At 41.8% G+C, this 25,784-nt stretch overlaps 1 protein-coding gene across 1 annotated transcript in view; it reads left to right on the plus strand.

Annotated features, from left to right (window-relative positions):
• The first annotated feature begins 4,962 nt into the window (after positions 1-4,962).
• The window catches only part of SOX5 (SRY-box transcription factor 5), a 290,578-nt gene continuing 269,756 nt past the window's right edge, over positions 4,963-25,784 (plus strand). Inside the window, exon 1 of the mRNA XM_084290955.1 lies at positions 4,963-5,091. Coding sequence (XP_084147081.1) covers positions 5,054-5,091 — 38 coding nt within the window. The 5' untranslated portion in view covers positions 4,963-5,053. The remainder of the gene's footprint in view (positions 5,092-25,784) is intronic.

Below are 25,784 nucleotides of genomic sequence, written 5' to 3' on the forward strand. Positions count from 1 at the left end.
AAGAGAAGGTTTTACTTTTCCTTGAAGAAATTCAGTAAATTGAAAAACTCTAAATAGCACAGAAATTTCAGTCCTCCAGACCGCCTTCTCCTTCTCAGATTTTGCTATACTATATTCAGCGCTCAATTTTGCCAACACCAAACATGCCTGATGTGGCATTTACATTCTTTTAAAAAAAGCATAGATTAGTTATATTTCTAAGAGTTAACTTCTCCTCTTGACACATGTACTTAATTCCCATTAATGGAAATGGCAGCTAGGCATGCACACTGAAAGGAAAAATCTGTTCCGAAGCATATGATCCAAACTGCATTGTAGCTAAACATTTCCATACTCTGAAGTAAGCACTCATTATTTGCAAGATATTCTTCACAGTCAATGTATGAACCCCTCTCTATTCTCCCTTCACTCTATCTTAACCTGTTCCAAAACAGTCATTCTTAGAAATTTTAAAGATTTGTTCTTAGTGCTGTAGTTGCTTTGGATATATGCCTAAAAAAGAAAATCCATGTAAGGATCTTCAGAGTTTTGCATATTTTCTGTGAGAACTTTCCAGTAAATCATTCTGTGGAACATCTTACATTTCCTTGGACCTTGTAGGTCTCTATTATTAAAACCTACAGTGGAAACAACAAAAGCCCTTTTTTTCCCAGCACTTCCTTTACTTCTTATATTGCAGCAGCTGCCAAAGGGACTAGGCTGAAGTGTTATAATGTGATAATTCAAAAATAATAATAATAATAAAATCGCTTAGTTTAAGGTTTTCTTTCTGCCCATATGCCCATATAAAGACCTGTGGATTCTATCTATGCAATATTCCAGAGTTGTGGTATTTCTAACTTGAGCTGGGTGGATAATTGATTTTTTTGCTTCACCTCTTGAACTGGAGAACCACAATAGCAACAACAATTCAGTTAAGCACAAAAATTCAGATGAGAGTTTATTTGTTCCCTTCACCTAAATGAAAATCAGAGCTTTTTTGTTTAGTTCAACCCAAATTACCCTGTTTTACCTGAACTTTTTTGTTTTGGGCACCCCTTAAAGGAAGCAAAGGAAGAGAAATGCAGGTTCACCAAACAAATGGAAGGGCTGAGGGTTTCACTTTTCTCCTCATTTGGAGGCATTTGGGCTTGCATCCTGAATTGTAGGCTTGTGGAGAGAATTGAACAAGATCTCAAACACTGAGAATGGGCTTTTTAACTATGACTTGCTGAGTGAAAAAGGGCTATTGGGACTTGCTATTACTGGTGAAACGTTTTGGGACAAGGTAAAACTTTGTCAAAAATTGGACAGTTGCATTTTCTTATCTCTCCGTTTGTGGCTATTTATCCAAATTCCTTGTTTTCTTTTCAGTTTTTGATATGATGGCAGCTTTTGTTACATGTCCTGACAATTTCTAAAAAGCAAGTCTCTAAGATGACACAATTTGAATAAAGTTTTCAAAGATTCCCTCAAATCATTTGTTGAGCTCGCTTTTTCTCCTTATTGCCATTGCAGCAGAACTTAGTATGAGAACATAATTTTATAGATAAGCCTGGACTGTTAATAATACAATAATATCAATACAATAATGCAATAATATTAATATTAATACAGTAATAAGATTAACACTTTTTCTCCTTTTTGGGCCCAACTGTGTTTCCCACCACTGAGCTGGGAGCTCAGAAAATACGAGGTGAAGGAAGGAGGAGATGAGTACCTTAGCAGAAAATACAGTGGGGTAAGGGCAAGTGTTGTAAACTAGGGTAAGGGAAAAGCAGGACTCATGTCAGAAACATTCAGATGAATGATCTCCACTTCCTTTCTTTCTTCCACTTCCTCTCTCCTTCTCAGCTCTCCCTCTTGCTCATTTATCTTTGTTTTCTCCCCCGACATTTCTTTGTTGGCGAGTTGTTTTGTTTTTTCCCTTTTATTATGGTTCTTGGTCCTGGTCTAGCCAATGTCCTGTTCCGTAATTCCTGGTGTCGATGGTGATTGCTCCGGTTTGTAATCAGAGTAGCGGAGAGCTGACCAAGGAGCTGGTCATAACACAAACTCAGAGGAGTATGAAGACGCTTAAATAAAAAGCGCTATAGGGAGGGGTGATCGAAGACCGCAGCCTCACCTTACCTGAACAGAGGGCAAACGTGGTAGAAGGAGGGCAGTTGTGCAGTGGAGTTAAATGGGTACGAGGTTAGAGAGCTGAGTGGAGCTACCGTGCAGTCAAAATGTGATAGTCCTGTTCTGCCAGAACTTTTGCAGATCCTTTGAATAAAAGGTTGCCTTCATTTTCCTCCAGCTGGGGCTTCTGACTGGCTTCTCTCTGCAAACTGCTCCCAAGGCCAAGTGTGAGAAAAAAGGGGGAAGCAAAGCAAGGAGTGACAGAGAAGGAACAGCATCTAGAAAGGGGCAATCGAAGGGAAAACGAAAGGCCAAGGGGACTCACAAACATGAATACAGGGATGAAGTATGTTTTAGCTGCATGTAAAAATCATTGCTTTGTGGGAAAAGCAGCTGAAATATCCAACATGTTTCAGCAGCGCAAGGACTGTTGTCGACTGTGAGGCACATGGATCTTTATTCTCATCCTTTTGCTGCAGTTGGCTAACTGTGTCAGCTTGGGCAAGCGACTAAGCCTGTCTGCATCTCAGTTTCCTTATTTGAGGCCAAATTCTCCTACTAAGTAGCCTCCTACTCCACACAGAGATTTGCTGATTTGAATGGAGCCCCCGTGGAGTGAGATACTTTTCAATACAAATAAAGTTTTGGAATCAGCCCTAATTATATTTATTACCTGCAGAGGAGTAATGTGAGACGTAACGTGGTTTGAGACGCTCAGATGAAAGGGAAAGTATTTGGAATTGTTCTTTTTAATCATCTGCTGCCTTCTCAGTGTCTACCTCACAGCTGTCCTAAAAGGGCTAGCTACTAAATAACAAATAAAAAATCCGTGTACGTGGTAACGAGGTTTGTCAGGCTCCCGTGAACAAACCTCTGTGGAAAATATTATTTGCCAGGGGCTACTGAAGGAAGTCAGCTTACCCTGCCCCGCAGCGAGGAGCCATTAGATCTCCCTCATGCCAGAATTTGACAGATCCTCGGTGACTCCGCTCCGAGCGCCGTGGTGTAAGGCAGACTCTGGTACGAACTGCAGCAAAGGCGCCTCCACAAACTCAGCTCCAGCACTCCGCTTCCTGAGCGGCACGATGCTCCGTGGGGACGGCACGATGTGCCACGGGGACGACGGGCACAAGCCCACGGTGGCCAAAATGATCGTCCTGGGCTCGTAGCCGATAGCACCTTGTGCCAGCCCTGGGCTGACTGGCCTCTGCCTCAGCCGGCTGCTTTAGAGCATTTACACCGTGGGGAAATAGGAGCACGCTAAGCGGCGCGGCTGTTGGATATTAATAAAAATAATAAGCTTTTATTTGGGGCGTTCTTGAAGCCGGTGGGCATGAAAATATCGAACGCTTTAGGGCTGCTGTGCGGGAATGCGCGCGTACACTTGGTGTGTGTTGCAGAAAGTAAAGTTGCTCTCGCCGTGTCACTGGGAGGTAGGGAAGAGAGGGGGCAGCGGACCTAATCAAACTGATGTGGGGTCAGAACCTCGTGGTTTTTAAAGGCCCTTAATGTTGTCCAGCTGCAAATTAAAGCAGGGAGAGAGAAAGGAATTAGGGTTGGGGAACTGGAAAGAATGGAGTAAAGATCTGTGGTCGCGTGTGGGTGTGTGTGCATGTGTGCATTAAAGAATAGGGAGACCAGTTTGTTGCAGTTCGGGTGTTTTTTTTTTCTTTTTTTTTTCTTTTTTTTTTTTTTTCTTTTCCCCCCTTTTTTCCTCATCTCTCCTTCATTCACCCCAGTTCTGGGAGCTCGGTGCCAGGCAGACCACTGGCTGGGCAGGCTGGCAAGGCACCCAGCTCTGCTCCAGGGGGCTGCAAGGGGAATTTACTTGGGGCATCACTTGCAGCCCCCAGACCCTCACCTGGCCGCGGCAGCCGGGCTGGGGACCGGGGGGGGGGGGCTCAGAGAAGAGGGGTGTGCTGGGGGCCTTGGGGGGAGAAAGCTGCCCCCAGCACCAGGAGTCCCGGCAGGAGGAAGGGGAGGCGGTGGTGGTCGTCGTTCGTGCTGGCGGTGCTGGCGTGCGGGGCCGGTTGATGGAGTTTGGAGCCGAGGAAACTTTGGTGGTGTTGCCAGGCCGGTTCGCAGCACTTTGTGGAAAGCAAGAGCTAACAGTGAGACCGACAGAGTGAGTGACAAGTTGTTTACAGGTTTCCTTGAAGGGGCCTCTGCTATATTTCAATCTGTCAAAGTTGCTTTTCTTCCCTCAGAACAATGCCTGATTGTTGTGTTGTGTTTTTTTTTTTTTTTTTCTTTTTTTTTTCCCCTCCCCAAAGAGAGAGAAAGAGGGAGAGAAAGAGAGAGACCAGGGAGGGAGGGGGGGAGAAAGGAATGAAAATTCTTCGGAGTACAAATGCCTTTGGTAACATTTTTATGTGTCTAATCTTTTCTCCCCTATTTCAACCCGCCCAGAGTTGATAACTGTTTCAATTTAATCAGTCTGCTCTTGTTTTATCTTCTTTCTCCGCTGATCTTCCCCAGCGCAGGGGATTTGCTCCCGGTTCGCCGCTTTAGGTGGATTGCCGGGCTTTTATTTTTGTTTTTGCCGCTCTCCCCCCCACACTTTTTTTTCTCCCGGATTTATTTTACCTTTTTTTCTCACCCCCCCTTCTACCCCCCCACCCCAAAACCCGCTCCCCCCCCCGCCCCGCGCCCCCATCCCGTTGCCCCAGCCGCCATCCCCGGCGGGGACCGGACCCCCGGGGGGGACCTGGGGGGGGACATCGGGGGGGGGGGGACACGGAGGGGGGGGGTCTCGTCTGCGGCGAGGCGCGGCCCCTTTAAGAGCCTGGTCAAGGAGCCCTCGCTCAGAGCGAGCGCGCCGGGAGGGAGGGAGGGAGGAGGGAGGGAGGGAGAGAAAATCCATCGGTGTGGAGGGCTCGGGCTCACTTGACAGGTTCAGTCGGAGGCGACCGTAGGTGGCTGCTGTGACAAAGGGAAACTGCGCTTTTCCAGCATGCTCACTGACCCTGATTTACCTCAGGAGTTTGAAAGGTGAGGCGAGTTGGCGGGGCGGGGGGGGGGGGGGGGGGCTGGCGACAGAGGGGGGAGCGCTGCGTTTCGGGTTGTGGGGGGCTCTTATTATTTTATTTTTTAATTATTATTATTATCACCCCCCATTCTTTATTGCGCGTTTCCCCGCCGCGCGTCTCCGCTGCCCTGCGGCGCGGCCACGGGGCGCAACTCGGGCGCACGCTGCGCCCCCCCCCCCTTTTTCCCCCCTTTCCCCCCCTCCAAAAAAAAAAAAAAAAGCAGCGTGCAAACCGCGTGTCCGCCGGGCGGGGGGGCGGGGCGGCAGCACCCCCCCCCCCCCTTTTCCTCCAGCACCGGGGCTGCCCCGGGGTGCGCGGCGGCGGGGGGCTGCGGGAGGGAGGGAGGGGAGGGGAAGGGGAAGGGGAAGGAGGGGAAGGGCAGGGAAGAGAGGGGAAGGCAAGGGAAGGGGGGGGCCGCTTCGCCGCGCCCTCCCGGGAAAGTTTGGCGGCCGCCCGGCGGAGCGCACGCCCTTTTGTTGCTCGGCCGGCAGCGCGGCTCCCCCGGGCACCGCGGGGCCGCCGAGCGGGGAAAGTGCGGCGGGACCCCCGCAGCTGCCCCCCGAGTCCCCCGAGCCTCCCCCTGCACCCCCGCAGCCGGCGGCCGGGGCTTCCCCCCCGCCGCCCGCCCCGCCGGGGATCCCGGGGCCGGCCGCCGCCGGCAGCTCCAACTTGTGCGGGGGTAAAGGAGGGCGGGATGCGCTGCCCGGGCTACTCTTCTTCTTCTTCTTGTTCTTCTTCTTCTTCCTGTTCTTCTTCTTGTTCTTCTTCTTCTTCTTTTTTTTTTTTTTTTCTTCCCCTCTCCCTCCTTCATCTCCGTGAAAGCTACCTCCTGTATAAACATTTGGTTGTATCCGACTATGCAATGCAAGCTAGGTGCTAGACCAGCTGGTTAAAAATATGCTAAGTCAAGCTGTTCATCGCTCAAACCTCCCGAATTGGGTAGTAAAGGCATAGAAAAGAAGGCAAGATAAAAACACTTTAAGTGGGCTGAGGAACACGCGTGCACGGAAAGGATGGGATGGAGCGCTTGAATTAAGAGATCGGAGAAAAATAAAATCGGGAAATGCAGAAAAGAACTATTTTAACACTTTCGACCCTCTTTCTGCAACCAGAACACTTCCTTGCTAGAAAGTGGAATTGGCGTTGCTGCGCTGCTCCAAGGGCTCCCTTAATACAATTAATTTTCCAGACTTGCATGGACTATTTGGCGTTTTCCTCTGGTTTGTTATTATTATGGTAATAGGAAAAGATGGTTTTGTTCACGTGCATTGCATCAACTTAGTTCAACTACCTGAGGAAACTGGTACCGTTTGTGGTGTCGAATCTGGGGTAGCATCGCAGCAACACGCTTGTCTCGCTCATGCAATTAGTAGACCAAAGTATTTCATCTGCATCACTAAGATCATACATAGAAATTTATAAGCAAGCGGTTTAGATTATTCTTTGAACTTTGTGATGAACAGCATGCTTATAAAGTCTGCAAAGCAGAATCAAGTCCTTTCATTTTCCGGTTGCTGGACTTTTTTTTTTCCTCTGAAGTCTCTGCATCGTATATATTTATCTAAATTTTATATACAAACAAATCCTTTTGGACAAAACATCTTCTGCAGAATATAAAGCAAGCTTCTTTGCTCTTTATTTTTAGGTGTACGATTCATTTTCAGGGATCCCAGCTTTGCACTTGTAAACATTCTAGTTAAATAATCAATAAACTGCTCTCCTTTTGCTATGCAGATAATAGCAAGCGGTAGAAATGGGAAGCAATAAAAACGAACCTCAGGACATAAAATTTATTTATTTATTTATTTATTTTACAATTTTCCTCCTGCAGTTGAAATTGGCGATCCAAACCAATATCTCTGTTAATCATTACCATTTGTTTACATTGCGTGTGTTTGACTATAGTTACACACACATACGCAGGGTAGATACTGTTCGTGTAATATATGTGTATTTATCAGAAAACAGCCACGAGGACGCACTGTCTCTCACACACAGATGCACAGACACACACGTGCTCACGGGGTTCACATGTGTACATTTGCACGATGTATGAGGACTGGTTCTTAGACGTTCGTAGCAGGTTATTTGCCAAGATCCACAGCAGGCTCTGTTCTTGGAGCACATTTCTGCAGTCGCTGGGGTCCCGCATGTCATATCTGCATGACTGACTTCAGTTGTGCTGCTGCTGCCCGTCTCCCACTGTCCCCTTTTAAACTTGAACAGCGAACTGCAAGGAGGTAAAGATTTGTCAGGCGGAGTTGTTTGCAGTTCAGATCTCCGAGTGTCTGCCTGTATCTCGGAAGGTTGTTCTGCTTTCCCTGTCGTCTCTTCCATGATGTGTCTGTGTATCCTGGTAAAGTTTCTGGACTGCTTGCAGTTTGAGGCACCCCAACTCGAGAGATCTGAATCAAGGGGACTTCTCTCGCGTCTGTGGTCATTATCATGGGCATCTGTGGTACGCGCTTGGAATGAAAATGATCCTGAGTGTCAGACGAATAAACATTCATTAATTCGTTCAGCATCAGTAGTAAATTGCACTAGATTTTGTGAATTGGCATGTATAATTAATTACTGTACCAAAAATGTGAGGGCTTTTGTGCTTTCCCGAGAAGTTACTTGCACTTCTTTCTTTCTGTTTGTGGCAGTTCCGTTGCTTGATAGAGAGGAGCATCAGAACGCGTATGCTGAGAGGGATGATGTTTGCAGAAAGGTAGTAGGAAGAAATTGTAACTGAAACCTGCTCTGTTTATTACAGAGGGCAAGATTAACTTCTGGGATATACTTTGTGATGTACCTGTGGCACTCTTGAATTGGCTTTATAGGTCTCAAAAATGATAACTTTTCTTTTGCCTTTTTTTCTCTTTTTTAAGTTTATTTTTAAGATGAGTTATCATGCTTAAATATATCAGGTATGGCTGCAATAGAAAGAAAGTTTACTTTGAGGAAAAGGTAGAGATAATGCGGCCAGAACCATCATGGACAGCTGTGAAATTTACCGAATGATAAGACCTCAAAAATACCCAACATAAAGTTTTAATGTCTTAATAAAATCTGGTAAATGAGAAATAGATAAAGTGACTGCTTAACAATGTCCCTAGTGTATGGAATGTTCTTAAACCCAAATTAATTACTGCATATTTACATTTCTCTGTAGGCTGGGAAAGAGGCTATGCTAGGCATCAGGATAAAGTGGCATCCTTTCTCTTTCTCCTTTGCATTCTTTTCTGTTTCCTTTTTTTTTTTTTTTTTTTTTTTTTTTTTTTAATATGCCAATTCAAGGTAGAGAAGTATGCAGCATTTGTGGAAGAAAGGTTAGGTTAGTGCTTCCACAGGAAAAAAGGAAGAGCTAGAAAAGACAAAAAGCGTGGATGGGAGCAATGGGGATGGGGACAGCAGAACAAGTTTAGCACTGACAGTCACCAGTTCTGTGCCCTGGAAAGATTCCGTGCGCTAGTGAATAGCGTGTAGAGAGGAGAGGCTCAAAGATGTAAAGCAAGCCTCTGCTGGGAGGAGAAAAATATACTTAGCTGCTTCACTGCTGCACTGCACGAGTCATTTCAGACTCCCACTGAATTTATTTTGGGGTTGTACCAACACTGTCAAATGGAGAAATCATTTTCCTAAAAGGAAACTTTGCGTATTCCTAAGTGCTTTTCTTAGCTAAAGTTACCCTAAAAGCTTTCTTCTTCTACTGTGTTTGCTGGGAATTTTGGAGAAAGAATAATGCCGTTCTATCAACCGGCTTGCTCAGAATGATGTCCCACTCTCCTAAAATCTACCTGTAGAAGTAAGAGCGATTATTCCTTCATTTAAAGTAAGACAACGAGATTTCTTTAATACTGGGCTGAATACCATTTGCCTTCCATGGAGATGCTTTCAGAAAATGACTTTATTGCTTGCGTATTTAGGTCTAGGGGTTTGGGATGTAAAGAACAAATGCAGTGCCAGTTAAAAGTTTCAGACGGTCGTTCTTTGCCGAGACAAAAGTCGACATGATTTTATTTCTCTGAGATGAGTCTGAAAGAATTAATGCATTTGCAGGCTACTCATTAATGTCCTGTGTTCGCTAATTTCATTTATGGTGCTTATGCTTATTGAGGAAGAAGTTGACTGTTACAGATTATAGATTTTAATGAACATCTCAATAATTTACCAGTTGCTGCAATTGTGAACTAGACTTGGAACGCAACGAAAGCGCAGATGAGAGAAGTGATGAGTGACACACCAGCCCTCACAATCCCACTGTTGTATTCACTGCATTTGAATCAAATCGGGAGTTTGGCATTGCTAATTCTGGGTGGCTGGCTCATCGTATGCATTCAAGGAGTTAATTAAAACACACACAAACACACACACACACTCTCCCACCAAGCATCTTGCGATGTTTATGTGCATAGTGTGTTTGATTGGTACCTTTAGATAGGAGAGGAATTGTTTTTCCTTCTCTTGCTGTCCAGAGATCTTAAATACATAACTAGTTTACAAAATATTTACTACTTCTCGGGGAGCTTTTAACAAGCATTTATGGCTTTACTGTTTGAGAGGCACATAGTATCTGGCTGAGTTACTTTAATGTGAAGTTCCCTGATGATAGGATAGGCATTCATGTCCGTGTAATGCAACATATCAGTAGTTGTGTTTAAAAATATATATAATATTTATACAGGAGAAAGAGTATCTGCCAAGGTAGATTTACAGTTTCCTTGCATGCTTTCATACTGTACTTTAAAATAATCTCTTAATGTTGAAGTTTGCATGTCAGCTACCTCTGCAACTCTTGCAGAAGTGAGTTTGATATCCTGATATCCTCTTGGCTTTTTTTTTTTTTTTAATGAATTTCTTGCTCTCGCCTGGTTTAAGTATAATTAACTTGTAAGTGGAGGAGAAAAACATTGTCCCGTTGTACCTGCGCGTACTGGAAACATTCACTGCCTGTGAGTTCTGCTGCAGTGGTCAAGAGGAAAGGAGTGCGCGCAGCAATTAATCCATTGCTGTGGTACGGCTCTGCTGATGGCAAAGAGCGGGCTTAACAAGGAGCATCCTTAGAAGCAAAGCGCTTTTCCTTTTGAAAATATTCGTGAATTTTTATCTCTTGGAACACGCGCCAAGTCTCCGGTACTTCTTACAAGCGGAAAAAATAGTGTCTTATTTGAATACCTTGAAAGTTACACTGCAAGCTGAGCAGATCCTGGCCACCTCCTTGCAGCACCTCTGCCAGTTGAAGTTCCTTGGAGGACTTGGGAGCCCACTGGCATTTCTCTGCCTGGCCTTGCGCAGCGGGCACCCCCGGTCCACAGGGCGGCCTGGCCCTGGGATGCTTTTCCATGCTCTGTCGGGCCCAGACAGCTGCCAGTGGGGCACTCCAGGGTGGGGAGTCCCACGGGGCCACCCCAGGGCCTGGGTCTGTCCCCGAGGCCAAGCCCGGTGTAGAGGAGGTCTCTGAAGCACCGTGGTGTTGCGGGGTCGTATGTCTGGAAAGACTGGAAGAAGTGGGTGGGGACTGGGAAAGCAGCTCCTCTGCATTGCTCCTGCACCTAGCTTTTTTTTTTTTTTTTTTTTTTATGGGTGCAGTGTTTGTTTATTCTTAGCAGAAAAAGAAAGAGAAGAGGCACAGAGCTGCATTTTGGTTGCAGGAACCGCCAGGTGTTACTGTGCAGCTGAGGAGCGGGCGAAGTGGTGCCCATGCGGGGGTGGCTTAGCTGGCTGGTCTTAAGGACACTTCTGAACGTTGTCCTACACCCCGTTTGGGTCTGTCAAGGCACTTCTCTTCAAATTGTCCGTCTGTCACTTTAAGAAAAAAAATTTTGTTCAACGTGATGGTGCGATTTTTAACTTGTAGAACATAGAGAGTTAAAGTGAAAATGAGAGAAAGCTTGGGGCTCGCTTTGAAAGTTTGAAACTGGAGTTGACCTTGTTTCCCTTAAAAGTGTTGGGGGATTAATCAGGTAACATTTCTCAGTCGTTCTGTACGTAAATATAAAGGCTATATTGTAATTATGTTTGTTATTTTAAAAATTGATGTTTGATGTTCTAGATTGCCTTTTTATACATTTGTTTGAAAGACCAAGCATGGAAATTCATATCAGCAATTGCTTTTTGACATTTATAATAATTTTATTTTATTTCTGCTTTACTGTATACTTCTGTTGTTTTCTCAAGTTCATATAGACAGACTTCATTGCTTTTTTTTTTTGCTTTTTTTTTTTTTTTCCATAGGATGTAGGTGTCTATGTGCTGTTCAATCTCAATATATCATAAAATATTACCTTAATGCTAACTTTTATGTGTGGTTGTATTTTACTTTTATTAATGCATATATGTTTCTGTTTTACTAATCTTAGCATAATCTCATTACTTCTGGGGCAAAAACATAAGCGGAATGAATAGACGTTGAATTTTCTTGCCAGAAGAACCAGAGTTCTTTTTAGCAGTGAGGATCTCTGTGTAGGGGAAATGTGTTATTTTTGCATAGTTAAGACCATTGTCTTCATCTCCCGTACTTCACGAACCTTTGTAGCTCGGGAGAAAAGAGAACAAGGAATGTAGTTTATGTGAACAGAAACTCATACAATTTGTCATCCTTTTAGTTTCTTTGGTGCTGAGCTTGTTGTTTCTTGATTTTAAGAATGTGGGAGTGAAAAAAATGTCCCATATTTCATTCATTCATCTCACAGGTTGGACATGGGCAACAATAATCAGTCTGACGGTGAGCTGGAGCTACTTGCCAATTCAACAGATAGCATAAGACCAAGAGTAAGGAAAATGTTAGTGGCTCTGAACAATTCAGAATTTTGTTCTTACTTTCTTAGCATGGTTAATTGGAAAGATTTCACCAAACTTCTTCAGCCAATTAAAAGTGTGAGCCTAGAAAAACACAAGAATGAGTGTGCAGGTATGCAGACGCATTCCTGTTTGTTCTCTGTAGTTTGCAGTGTCCTGTTACTGGATTGCATTAAGCTGTTATCTGCCGTTTGCTGAGAGTCCCAAAGAGGCTGTACTTTTGTTGAATGGGATGTGACTAAAATTCATCGCAGCCCGAAAGACCTAAATGCAACTTTGCTTACAGCTTTTATAGCGTAGACAATTTAGAGGTATTTCTTGTTTTAAATGAGAGAAAGTTTAATGGCGAGCATGAAGCATCGAGTGTCCTTTCACCGCTGGAGGCAGCCTGCCTGTGTTATGGTTGGGGCGCTTTGGTGGAGCTCTTTGCTGGGAGGGGGCATTGGCTTGCTGTAGTGCTGCCCATGCTGCATTTGACTGTGGAGACGCTTAAGGTTTCCAGAGAAATTCCCTTAGCAGCCTCACTGCAGTCACTTTTTGAAACAAGACTTGGAAGCATTTTCTCCAAAGCTTTAGTCAGGTTTCTATTCATAGGGCTTTCTCCCTAAATTTTGATGCTGTGGCCTCACTGGGGCAGAGGCTTTTTTGGATAGAAATGAGATGTGTGGGAAGGTGATGGTTGATAAGGGCGGAGGGAAGGATGTTCTTACCCATTTGGCATGTCTATTAACAAACTGGGTCATTTTGTTGTGTTGTATTTACATGACTTGTTCCTGTGCTGGTGTGAAATGTGAATCACCAAAACATGATGATTATTTAAAAAAAAAAAAAAAAAAAAAAAAGCTAAATGAAACAAAACTGAAATAGAACTAAAAAGCTAAATGAAATCAAGTGAAAACAGAGCAAGCAACATAATTCTTTTGGTACAGTTTCATTCTGCAGTTGCCGAGTAAAGCCAAATAGATTTCTTTTCTAATTCCATTAAAAATATCCAAGCTTTTGTGAGTTTGAAGTGCACAGATACACAGAAAATACAGTTGTATTTTCAGATTCTGCCTTTGGTTTGTCTTTTGCTCATACTTTTTTGAGATCTCAGTAGATATTTATGGGCAGTGTATTGTAAAGGTGCCTATTGACTCACCTTTGTTGAAACCATATGAACACAGAGTTCATTCTGCTTTTGCAACTGAGATGGGAATGCAGCAGAATTTCTCAGTAGAAGACTCTTGTCCTTTGCTTGTGCTTTGTAAGTTCTGCTCAGATTTGATCTCCTTGCCTAAACTTTGAAACTAATTGTGTGACTCAGTAAAACAGTAGGCTATGGTGCTTGTGTGAAATACCATGCAAAGCTGGAGAAAAATACTGTATTGCTCACAAGTATGCCATGCATCTCTTTTATAGATAATCTGCATCTGTATTAGTGTCATTGATTTAGTGTGTTTTTGTAGAGTACAGGCATCCTGAATCAGGACCCCATTATGCTCGTCACTGTACAAACACAAAAAAGAAGGTTTCTTTCCATTCCACAGAGCAGCCTTTGTGCTTGGAGCTTAGACTAATATCAATGTGTCTTTGTATGGGAAAAATTCAGAAACAGAGAGGAGGTAAGAGATCCCTAGCATGGTTCATGAATGAAATTTCAGTCCTGAAACTGTGCTTTAGAGTTTTTAAATCGAGTAATACATGTGCATGTGTGTTCTATCTCTGTGTATTTTTTACACATATATATGTAGAAGCTGCTTTACTGCTAAAAGTACAGATGCTGTTAATCGTACTTCCTCTAATGTCTTCTGATTGGGAATCCAGAGCATTTGGAAAGCGTTAATATACAAATCAGGAAGATTTCTGTGCTCTTCCAATTGGGAAGCAAGATTAGCCTCAACCTGTAGATAAGAAAACTGAGGGACAGTGTCACAAAATTGTTTGCATGGATGGGTTTAAAAACTAGGGATATTGACTGCTAGTCCTGTTTTTTGACCTCTAAACCATCCTTTTCCATCTTGAGCTCCATAGAACTGCAAATTACAGACTTGTGTCTGCCCAATTATAATTTCTAAAGGTCTCCTTCTAACAAGATGAAAATGTAAGATTGGAATTACTTAAATATGTAAAACAGGGACTTTGGAGTATAAATAACGGTATAAAGTACAGAAATATTTACTGCCTGGGCCATGCTAGTGAGGGCTGGCAGGGAATACCGTCTCCAGCCCCGTCAGTTGTTGGAGCGTGAACTCACTACCTGGAGGCCACTGGGGAGAACTGAGGTTAGGTGGCAGCGGCTAGGCAGCCAACTGAAAGACCGTGTGCGTAACCAAGAGTCCAGAAAGGGTTTGATCACGGAGAACAATTAACATCTTCATCCATATGTACAAGAGCTGTCAGATGTTTTATAACCTAAGGACCAGGCACTGGGGGAGTCCAGGAAAAAATTCTTCACATGGAGAGTATTAATGTGAGGAACAGACTCTACCGAACGCAGCAGTGCAGGCAGCCGCAGCGAGCAAACCAACTAGCTTAAAAGCATGGTACAGAACACAAAATGCACGGTGATTCCTACCCGCGTTCCTGACATCTGTTTTTTAAATGTGCGACAGAGATCCAAGATGAAGGAAATGAGACAAGCTTATTAAGAGGGAGGAATTATTTTGTTATTCATATTAAAAGTTCTCCTAATCCGTTTCGGTATTTTTTTTCTGTTTCCAACTGCATGCTCAGTAAGAGTTGAGCTGAATCGGTGGGCTCTGCAGGTAGGTTTAGATCCGGCCTCTGTGTTGCATCTCTTACCCATTTTCTCAACAGAGTGTAGTATAAAGTAAGGAGTCCTGAGTGGATTTGATCTGTGTAGCTTATGAATTTTATGACTGAGCTATTAAGTTATTTTCTTTGATAAGCTTTTTAAGAGGGAGACTACTTTCAGGATAATGGATTATAATCAGGCATGTGCCATAGTATTTCAGCAGTAGTTATTCAGCAGTGTGTTCACAACGACCTATTTTGTGATAGGGCCAGCCAAGGCATCATTTTAAAAGGTGGCCATTCACACTGAGTGTTTGGTCTCACTGGCACTGAAGTTCAGTGTCAGGTCCTAAAAGTGTAAGCCTAATTAATTAATGTTCTGCTCAACTCTGTGAAAAAGGCTGGTGTTTTTCACCTCAGTAAACCAGGACAGCACAAAGTGGTGGCTAGTGAGAAGATTGTGGAGCAGAATCCTGACTTTCTGTAACGGGCAGCTAACTTACATTGGTTGCACTGCAGCCCAAATTTCTAAAGTGCCTGCAGAAGCCTCTACGGATCTGTAGATTTCAGGAGTTCTGTATGAGCGTGCTTTAAAGACATGTTAACTAACTACTCCTCATAAACAACATTGTGTCTCTGGCAGATTAGAGCCATCAGCCTGGCGGTGATGAAAATTCACCTGAATTCTGCCAGAGCTAACATCTGGGCCTTAGTGGACTTGGCACTGTACGCAAAATTAATCTTTGTTTTGAAACTGTGTTTTCTAAGGTAGTAACTCCTGGTTGTGGCCACCACAGTCGGAAGCAAGACCGCTGCACAAAAAATGCAGTCTACCAAATATACTTGTGTTTGATAACCTCGGTTGTCAAAACTGTGACCTCTGTTAATTAGTCACCAGACAAATTATTGTCTGCAGCTCCCAGACTCCATGAGAACCCCGAGCAGGTAGCAGAACCCCATACCGGTGAGCATTTCTGGATTTGCTCTTTGTGGCGATAAGCAGCCTATTGATGAACGACGTGAGAGGGGTACCCAAAACGGAGGTGATGTGCCCCAGGTTATCAAGTGTAACAGCAGCCGATACATCAGTGATTCTTGGAGGGCTAGCTGCCGTTATCTGGAGCAGACCCCTGCAGAACAGCATAGCCTATCGTATATTTCTGTATTAGATCAAATAAACCAAGTAAAGCATAATATTTAATCAATGGTCATCAAATAAGAAAGGCAGAGCCTTATTATTGCAATAATTTATAGAATTTCCTTCTCGGCATTTATTAGAAAGGTGAAAACAAGATGAGTGAAGTTGCCGTTGTTATAGTGGCGTAGAGTCTGCTATGGAAGCCTGTATTTTTAAAAGCAGCTCTAAAAAATTAGAGCATAATAAAAGTTAGAACATTATTTAAAAAAAAAAAAAAAAAAAGGGATGAAGAAGATAAATAAAATAGCTTTTTACATACGTATGCAGTCTATTGAAAGGCCATCCAAAGCACTGATACCAATTTAAGAAGATGATCTTTTGCCTTAATTATACATCTGGGAGATATTAGCTGAACATTTTGTGGAGAACTGCGAATACCTTAGTTGCCAGTTGTCTAAAATGCTGCTAATGATTGCTTCAGTGCCAGTGTTTTGATGGCTAGAACCTAGGCCTGAATATGAATACAAAGAACTCAATCTAAAAAAAAAAAAAAAGCGTGTGCACACACTTTTTATACAAAACAGATTTCAACCATCTGCTTGGCACTTAGCTTTGCGACTATAGGCTCTGATATGAAAGGGAGTACTGTCCAGGTTATGAATGGTATCACTTTTATTGGTACCTTAGAAAAATCATAGTGTTTTCAGAAAGCTTGTGTATCCAATGGTTTTCTTCAGCGGAATAATGAAAACAACTGCCTCAGCCAAAATTTTGTTCCTTCCATCGTTCCTCTGACAGCGGTGTCTCCTTAACCTTGCTAAAGGGATATTGTGGTGGAGAAAACTTTCTGTTCTGCACCTCAGCATTTCCAAATGTATCAGAGGAGTTTAGATGAGTGGCCCTTGGAGCTGACACCCCAGATGGTTTATGACACAAAGCACTGTTTGCTTAGGAATATGTTGTATGGCAGAGTCTGTTGCCCAAGCACTGCAGAGCGTGTCAAATCAGCATGGAAGTTAATGGACCAAAAGCCCTTCTGAATTTAACACTTTCCCATTTGATCTGAATTTACAGCTTTAAATCAGGACAGCAGTTTTCCTTTAGTAGTGCAGTGGTGGAAAACAAAGTTGATAGCATAAATTACAGGCATATAATGCAATGATTTTGACCCAATTCATCTGTTTAAAGGTTTAGAATGGATGAAACTGTATAAAATCTTTGGTAGAGAACCATTTGCAAAATATACAAAAATTTGAAAGTTAGGAGAGGATTCAAGTACACGTTAATTTCATACTCTGTCCAGCCCATGTTTAACTCCTAATAGGTTAAGCAAAAGAAGATACACTGTACAAAAAGTCAAAAACATTTGGAGCTTTCACTTTTTGTTAGCAATTTAGGTATTCTTTCTTTGCCTTTGCTAGATGTATCCTAAAAATATACAGGATAAAATATGCAGCTTCTTTGCTTTTAATGTTTTTAATGAAGGGGTTTGAGAATGTTTTCCTTAGGTGCATGTTTGGAAAAGATGACAAAAATTCAACCTCCTGCATGTAACAAAGCCTCTGTGTTTGGCCATCCATTTAGTGCTGTGTCACATTAGTACTGCATTGTTAACACCTTTGGACAGGGCTAAAGGTTTCTTGCTGCTGTGACTAGAGAGCTGCTCCTGTCAGATCATAATGTTGCTGAATGCTTTTCTCAATAAATGTACTTTTCATTTAAAAGTAGGGCTGGATTGTTTGCTTCTGGGATGTTAGAAGAGTGAATTAAAGGATTAATTGTTATTTTCATTCTCATTTTATAAAGATTCCTTTTCTCTATGTTACGTAGTCTTGAGAAAGTACTGCTTTTAACTATTTCATTTCATTTGCATGGACATGTCTTTTTATAGAGAGCATCTGAGATGATGAAAGAAAGATAAAGTTGAATCTCAGTGGATAAAATGATGATAATACTGGCAACTTAAAAGCTTCTGAATAGTTTTATATGAATCTTAATGTACGGATAGCAAAAATCCAACTTTTTAAAAAATGTGTGTGAAATAAGTCTTAACAGTATTAAGGTTATGTAGCCCTAACTGGCTAATAGACTCATGGTCCTGTGTGTTATTCCTGTCCTGTCTCTTCCTTCCTCAACTTTTCTTTCACCTTCTCCCCGACAAGCATGCTTTCTACGTTTTTATGGGAAGCACCATATCTCAAAGGTAGAGATTAAAACAACAAGCCTATTAAGCTTAAGAAAATTCTGTGTCCATTTAATTGGTGATCCTAATGGAAAGCAAAAACAAAGATACTAGTTCTCTGGCCACCATGTCTTCCCATAGCAACTGTACTGAAGTTATCTAACCAGCTTCTTGGTGAAACATTTCTTCGTGTTGCACGCCATAAAATGGGTTTCTTCAAGAGTGGGATATAGCAGCCTATCAGCTCTTCAGCATTAATAATCACACAAAAATAAGCTCCTGTATTCAGGGGTGGGTAAGAAGAAATTCTGTAAGAAACGCAACGAGTGGGCTTATAATGAAGCCTTTACTATACGGCCCCGTGTTCTTGGAAATTTTAGAAGGGAAAGTCTATTTGACCAATGTCAACACTCTGGTCATTTTCTTAGCTTCCCCTCCCTCTCCCTTTAGGTAATAGTCATATTTATTGCCAATTTATTTTCTGTAGAAGCCTCCAGTCCACTGTGGTTTGAAGGAATTTCCAGGGTGGGTGCATGACAGGTCAAACCCGAGGCAGCAGAAGGTGGTACGGGAGGGAGGATCGGGAAAAGGAGGCAGACAAGGGTAGGAGAGTGCAACTGTGGCTTGGAGCAACCTGCCAGTTGTCTCGCTTTTGATTAAAATGGCAGCTTTCAAGCTGGGTCCATGAACTGTTTGATTTGATTTACCCTGTTAACCCAAGTTCTCTCATGCTGTTAATAAGGAATGAATAAATAGCTGTCTATCTCCTCTTTTTTTCCCTACTTTCCACTGCTAAAATTCTAGATGGGTCACGTGCTGTTGGTCTTAAACAACCTGGTGCATCACGTCACCCTTCCCATTAAGTTTAAACATCTGACTGGAGAAAAGCTTGAGATGAAGCGAGGATGATTAGCAGAGGAAGATGCACTTTTTAGATCTGGTGTGGCTTGTTCTCCTGGGTTTTGGCCAGTTCAACCTTCCCATCAGGTTACGGTGGCATTTGCACTGAGGCTGGATGTAAATAATGATTCAAAGGCTGAACTCCAGCTTTTTTCATCGCCTGTCATTGTCATGATCCGAAATAAAGTGAGGTTAACGATATGCAGGAGTGCCAGTTTCTTTGACCGCCTAGCTCCAGAGTATGGAGAAAAGTGAGGTCAGGCCCATGTCAGCACAGGACTCTGGAAATCCCTTGAAGCATCATGTGCATGTGTGCCTTCCAGGAAGCCCTATCTACAGTTTTGAATGTCTCCAGAATGAAGTTGGTTCCTACGTTTCAAAGGCTATGTACATCTGTATTTTCAAAGATACTGTTGTATTATTTAACACTGAAAGCAGGAGGAAAGGACAAACACGTGTAGGAAGAGTGTATGTTTTTTGTAAAGAAATAAAAAATACTGTGCGGAAGAATTTCATGTGAGCTAGCTAGTACAAAAATGTGTGTGCCCTTCAAGAATTTTGGGGTAAATTAATGTTTTTAATAGTTTGACTTATGTATCTAATTTATTTAGAAATATACCACTCCCAGGGGTGTCTGGGAGAAAATCTGAGCTCATTCATCTCTGTCCTTACTTTTATCCATATGAAATGTCAAAGTGAGTGTCTGAAATAAATTGATCTGTGTATTTAGACCCGTTTATCAGGTAGAATTCGATAAAGCAATATACATACGTTGCAATTGTGAACTATCGTGCAGATGACTCATTCTTTCTTTGAGATGGAAATAACCCCGTTGAACAGGAGGGTATGTGTAGCACCAAGTAGTAGGTCTTTTATTATGTTTTTAAAATTTTAAGAACACTTCAGGAAAGGAATAGCTAAAACTCGCTTCTCACCAGGCAGTAAATATCTTGTGTCGGTCCGGTTTTCAGTAAATGAGAACTTGGGTTGTATTTAGAGGAGTTTGATGCCCTTACTGGTAGTCTTAGAAAAGAGGGCAAAGACTGGGCAAGTCCAGAGAGCACTGTTTGCCCTCACCTCCAAAGCTTTTATTACTGGCTCTTGTGCAGGTCTGGCTAGGAGCATCATGTGAAGTTTGATTTTGTTCTTTGCAGTATTGTTGTGTGAATAAACAGAGGATATGCTTGTCATTCAGCCTCCTTTCACAAGCCCCACATTCATTTATGATCACAGGGCTCTGTCCAGCTCCTACTGAAAACAATTATAAGACTCTCATTGACTTAACTTGGATGTTGGATTGGGCCCATTAAACGGGACGAAAATAAAGTGGAAGCGCTGTTAATGATTCCTATTGATGCTTTTCCTGGCACAAAGCACTGCACATCATTGTTTTTAGAGGAAATACAGTTGCATTTAAGTATTACATTTATTAGCTTTTTAAAGGAGGAATAAGCAAACTGGACATATGGGGTGTTTGAAGTGTGATTGTGTGAGACTAAGATAATTTCAGGAGAATAGCTTAAGTCGCAGGATATGTGTGATGCCCTTTGTATACAAAATGTGGGATTGTGGAATTTATTTTGTGCACGCTGATTTTAACTGAGAAAGAACCCAGAATGCAAATATATGGTCATATTTAGAATATTTAAGGAAAGCAGCCTAGCTGCTGCAGACTTCAAGACCCATTAATCAGGCCTGATAGCGATGTGATCTCTGAAAATACTTTAATTAAGTGGGTTTAATACTTACTAACAGCAAGTTGCTTGAAGCCATACTGAGTAAAGTCTGAGAAGGAATATGGTAGGTTGAACACTCAAACAAAGGCCAGTCCTGTTAGACTCCGAGTGGCTTTGACACCTTTGAAGTTCTGTGGGTTTTGGACTTGCTATGAGATCAGGACATCAACAAAAGAATTTTCACTTTGTCTTTGTAATTTTTCCCCTATAACTAACAATGTCATTTCCAAATTAAAATGAGGCACTGCTCATCTTTTAGGTATAATTCAGGCTCTGCCCCAGACCTTGCCATGACTTGATTAGAACATGTGAGATAGGCAGATACTAAACAGTTTTTCTTAGGCTTTATTCTTTAGTTTTGAGGTTAAATTTCAAAATGTGGAGAAATTATGTATTTAATGTTTCCTGTTGACTTCAGTGTGATTTCGCTGTTGATGACTGATCCAGGTCCTGAACAAGAAGGTAGAAGAGGGCACTGCTTGTTTTGCTGCTTTCTTCTAGTTCATTGAGCAGGAGGAGGGAAAGAGGAGGGAAGGAATGAAATGTCAGAGCTTTTGTTGTTACCATTTTTTGAGAGATGTGTTCAAGGAATTATTTTGGAAGATGATGGTGAAGTTGTTCCTACTGTTTGCACTGCATGGCCAAAACATTGTGCTCTTGTATGAGGTAATAGCTGTGGTTTGTGGCGACATTATGAAAACATTGGTTTGTTATGATGATTGCAGAAAATTCCCAGATACATGGTAATGTATTTGTAATATTTTATTGAAGTGAAAGATGGAAAATACAGCGTAGTTTGGAGTCTCCTTGGACTGATTTAATGCTTCGGGAATGAAGAACCAATTGTGCAAAACTTCAGTGGGGGTACATGACATCAATTAAATAACAGATTTTGGACCATTTTAGTATAGCTTAGTTTCGTGATTATTTTTCAGTATCATCGTTATGTGTTACATTTTGTTGGCAGTGGGGTGTATTGTACAATGCTAATAATCCAACTTTGAATGTATATTTTCCTTTTGTCTTACCCAAGACAATTCTGTTTGCCCGTTAGGGATGTGGGTCCTTTGGTTCAAAAACTGCTGCATGTGTATTTGCTGTCTGCCATCATAGTAAGATAATCAAGCCAGGACCTCTAAGTGTTCAGCAGGAGTCAGTTGCATGAGAGTAGAAGTAAGAAATGTTATCAGATTGTATGAGAAGTCCCCAAACAGCTGTGTTAAGCCAATATGTCACTATACCAATAAACGAGCACTGTTGCTTGCTTAATTCACTTTTTCCCGTGACTGTTTTCATTTCTTTTTTTATCATGTTGCAAAAGACCATTCTAACATATTTATCTTTCAGAGAGTTGAAACTTAAGCAGAATTTTCCTAATGCCTGATGTTATGACATGTCTCTTATAAAGCAGAGCAGGATCTACAGCAGAGATATAATGAACGACCACAGTCAGTTACTAGGATGAAGAATTGATTTCTGGTTTTTGAAAGTATACCCTTAATAATTACTCATTTAGTTGAACTATCCTATTCTTCTTTAATATGAGTTGTATACAGAAAGATAGAGGCATGATATGTGTTGTTACTCATACAGCTGTGTCAGTAATGATATAAGCAATATAGATATAACAAATTGACTAGAATAAATAATGGCAAAGAACTGAACTGGAATATTTTGCTGTAGGTAAATATTGTCTCTTTTTGGTGTGTTCGAAAAAGCTAGACTATAAGCAAAATACAGTCTCAGAACAATTATAAGAACAACATCTCTAAAGATGTTTTAGTCAAGTCAATGGGGTGCTTTTTCTGGTGTCCCCAATGATGCTTTGTGTGATGAAACATCCAGACACACAGTATAACATTTATTCTGTGCAAGAAAGAGATATTTAGGGTCATGCTCTTTTTGCACATGAACATCCTTTTATAATGTGTTAAGTAATACCAGGCTAACAAGGCAGAACAGGTAGGCTCACAGGGCATATGACTTTATAGAAAATTGCCACAGTAGAATTACAAAAAACAATAATAGTAACTTATTATCCTGATATTTTACAGCTCAAAATGGAGTGCCCAAAGTTTCTGTTGCAATCATCAGCAGCTGAAGATGCTGATAACTTTGCAGGGTTAGGCGTCCTCCTTACACACTTCAGAAGGTGCTAAAGTCAAAAAGGAGCTTTTAACTCCTTGAGGTGCTACGGCCTCACTAGAAAACACCCATCTGCAGAACATCAGCAGTCTTGTGGTGGGGTGCAAAAGGGTATGGGAGAAGAAATGATAGGTGAGGAAAGGGTGAAAACTATTTATATTTATTCATTTGCATGAGAGATACAGCTAGCATTCTAATGTAATGCTTTTTGTGTTGTAAATATATGGTGGTATCATACTGGGGACTTTGTTCTTGGATTTTATTTTTTTATTTTTATTTTTGTTTTTGTTTTCTTTTTTAGTGTAGTGGTGGTACGTCTTTTGGAATTGCTTCATTTTATTCTGTAACCAGGCCGAACAGGAGGGCAATTTTTAGGCTGGGGAGGGTGCAGCTGGGAATGTAAGGGAGTGGCAAAAAAGGAAAAAAAAAAAAAGGAGGGTTGGAGAAAACAAAGGTTGTTTTAGTATTTTCTAAGGTTCATGGCTATATGGGTTTGGGTATTCATCATCCAGTGGAAAAAAAAAGCAAGAGACAGACCAAGGGAAGTTGTCCTGTTTATTTGACTAGGCTTTCCCTTGACTCAGTATACTATAATCATCTTTATGCTGGTTGTCTTTCAAAGTATAATTAGCCTGGAAGTGAATGTGGGTGGTATGGAGAAATAAAAAATTCAGAAAAAAATAAATAAGAAAGAAACGGTTTGGTGAAGAAAAAGGTCTTGTGTAGCTTTCCAATTTTTTGGTTTGGACAGGGCATATGCAGTTGAAGAAGCCAAAGATGTCCTGAGTTGAAGTCCAGAGGCAGTTCACTAGAAACAGTCTATCTGGAACACACCACAGTTTATTACAATGGTGATAATACTTTGTAGCTACATCATGCTCTCCCTGGTAAGATCTCAAGGTGCTTTACAAATATTAAGGGATTAATCTGCACAATGCCACTGACAAATAGGTGTTATTGCCATCCCCTTTTGCATGCCTGGGGAGCACAGCAGCTCAGTTGTGCAACCTGTTTGCCAAGAGTTAAGAATTTAGGTTAAGTCACCCCACTGCAGTCAACGGTTCAAATATAGCAAGAGAAAAACTTAGTTTCTCTGTCCTCTGCAGCGTTTGCAGCCATCCACTTAGTTGAATTCAGTTTTATTTTGGTGGACAAACTTGCAGCCTGGACAGGAGGCGAAGTTGTAATTAATCCCTCTGTAATTGGCATAGCAGTAAGTAATTCTGCTTAATCCATTCCTTACTGTGAGGATGAAGTAAGGCTAAACATCTGAATTGTGGAAGGGACAAGGGGAGTAAGCAGAGAAAGACAGAGACAAACATTTAGTTTGCTGTGGTAGGCACACATTAAGAAATACCTACATAAATAAAACACCTTTCTTAATTTTCCCTCATTTTGCCTCTTGATTTAATTAAGTGAAATTCAGTGAAATAGATGATTCAGTTTGGAAAAATTTACTAAATTTTTTTCTTCCCCACCCCTTCTTGTCTTTCATTCAGTCCGTAAGAGTCTCTGGAGTGTGAAATGTGAAGACACCAAATTGGAATTAATTTTGCTTTTTCATTTAACAGATTGTGTTACATTAACACCACAGTATTGCCAAGCAGCAAACCTTTCCCTTCCTCAGATGTTAGCTGCTAATACAGACTAAAGACTGCTGAAAAGGAACGGCAGTGCTGAAACGCTTTATTTAAGTTTATCTCCCTTGTGGCTCAAGTGGGCCCTGATTCTGCTAAGATGCATTCACAGGAGCGGTCTCCCTGAGTTCGCTTTTATTGCTTCCTGGCAAGTGAGCTGGATTCGATTTCGTGAAACATTGCAGGAGCTGGAATTTCAAAGCTTGCTCAATCCTCAGAGAGACCTTTGCGAGACTCTGTTCTCCTCCGTCTACACAGACACTAAACACGCTGAGGACACAATTGAATTAATCAGGATGACTCGTGTACATAAAATCAACCAAGACTCTATTTAAGAGATGACAACTTTGATATCATACTGTTCATTAGCAGCCAAGGAATTGTTGCTGCTTCTGTAACTGGATTATTAAATTGTTTACTGATGATAGGTCTTGCTTCCAATATTAAGTATGCGATGAGAGTATTAGTCTAGTTCTACTGAAAAGAACTAGCTGTAAATGACATCACAGGATTTATTTTCTCTCCCTAAATTGCATTTTGTTTTCACTTTTGAGTGCATTTTTTGATTTTCAGTCCTACAAGTTCAGCCCAGGATTCGACAATCAAGCGGAGTTCTCTCATGCTCTTGGATGGCAATCGCCATAAAAATTCTGCAGCTTGAACTCTTCCCGTGATGATACCTGCCTTTTCACAAAATGTTTGTTTTGTGCCCTTTCACAGTCAGGATGGATCCTGGAAGTAAGTTATGCAAATCCCAGTGGGGGCTAAATCTGATCTGCAATTAGTACATTATTCTATGGTATGCGACAAGAATATAATGCTAGTCAGTGGCCTATGGAGTAATTGGTTCTGCAGGGCCTGGTAAAGTAGTAATAAAGGGGCCTCAAATCAGAGAATGAAACAAAACAAAACGAGGTATATGGCTCTTAATGCATCCAGTGCCCAGGACTGTTTAGTCAGAAAGTGTCAGGTGACATGACCCCTGTTCAGTGCAGAATTGCACCGTAATAGTTCGGATCGCGTTGTTATTCCTGCTGAAGATGGCAGGGTTTAAAGCTCAAGCTCGCTCAAGAGCAGTGGCCCTTCCTTGGCACCCTCTCACTGAAGAAAATACAAGTCCATTCCTTTGCTTTTTAGCAAAATTGTGTGTCATCTGTCTGCGAGAGACTATTCCATTTCAGACTTTGTGCCCTTTGAACCAGAATTTTCATATACATCCTTTAAAAATCCCATGCTACAACTGTAAGCCTAAATTACATGAATTTGAGAGAATCTTAGCAAAACTGCCTTTGAGGGATGGTTCTTCTTTCAGCTCTGGCACTGTTGCCTTTTTCCATCTTTACAACTGTAATCTGGCTGCATTTAAAATCATCAGGAATCAGTGTGGTGTCACTGCTA

Source organism: Netta rufina (assembly GCF_964035555.1).
Source record: "Netta rufina genome assembly, chromosome: 1".
In the NCBI taxonomy this organism is placed as follows: Eukaryota; Metazoa; Chordata; class Aves; order Anseriformes; family Anatidae; genus Netta; species Netta rufina.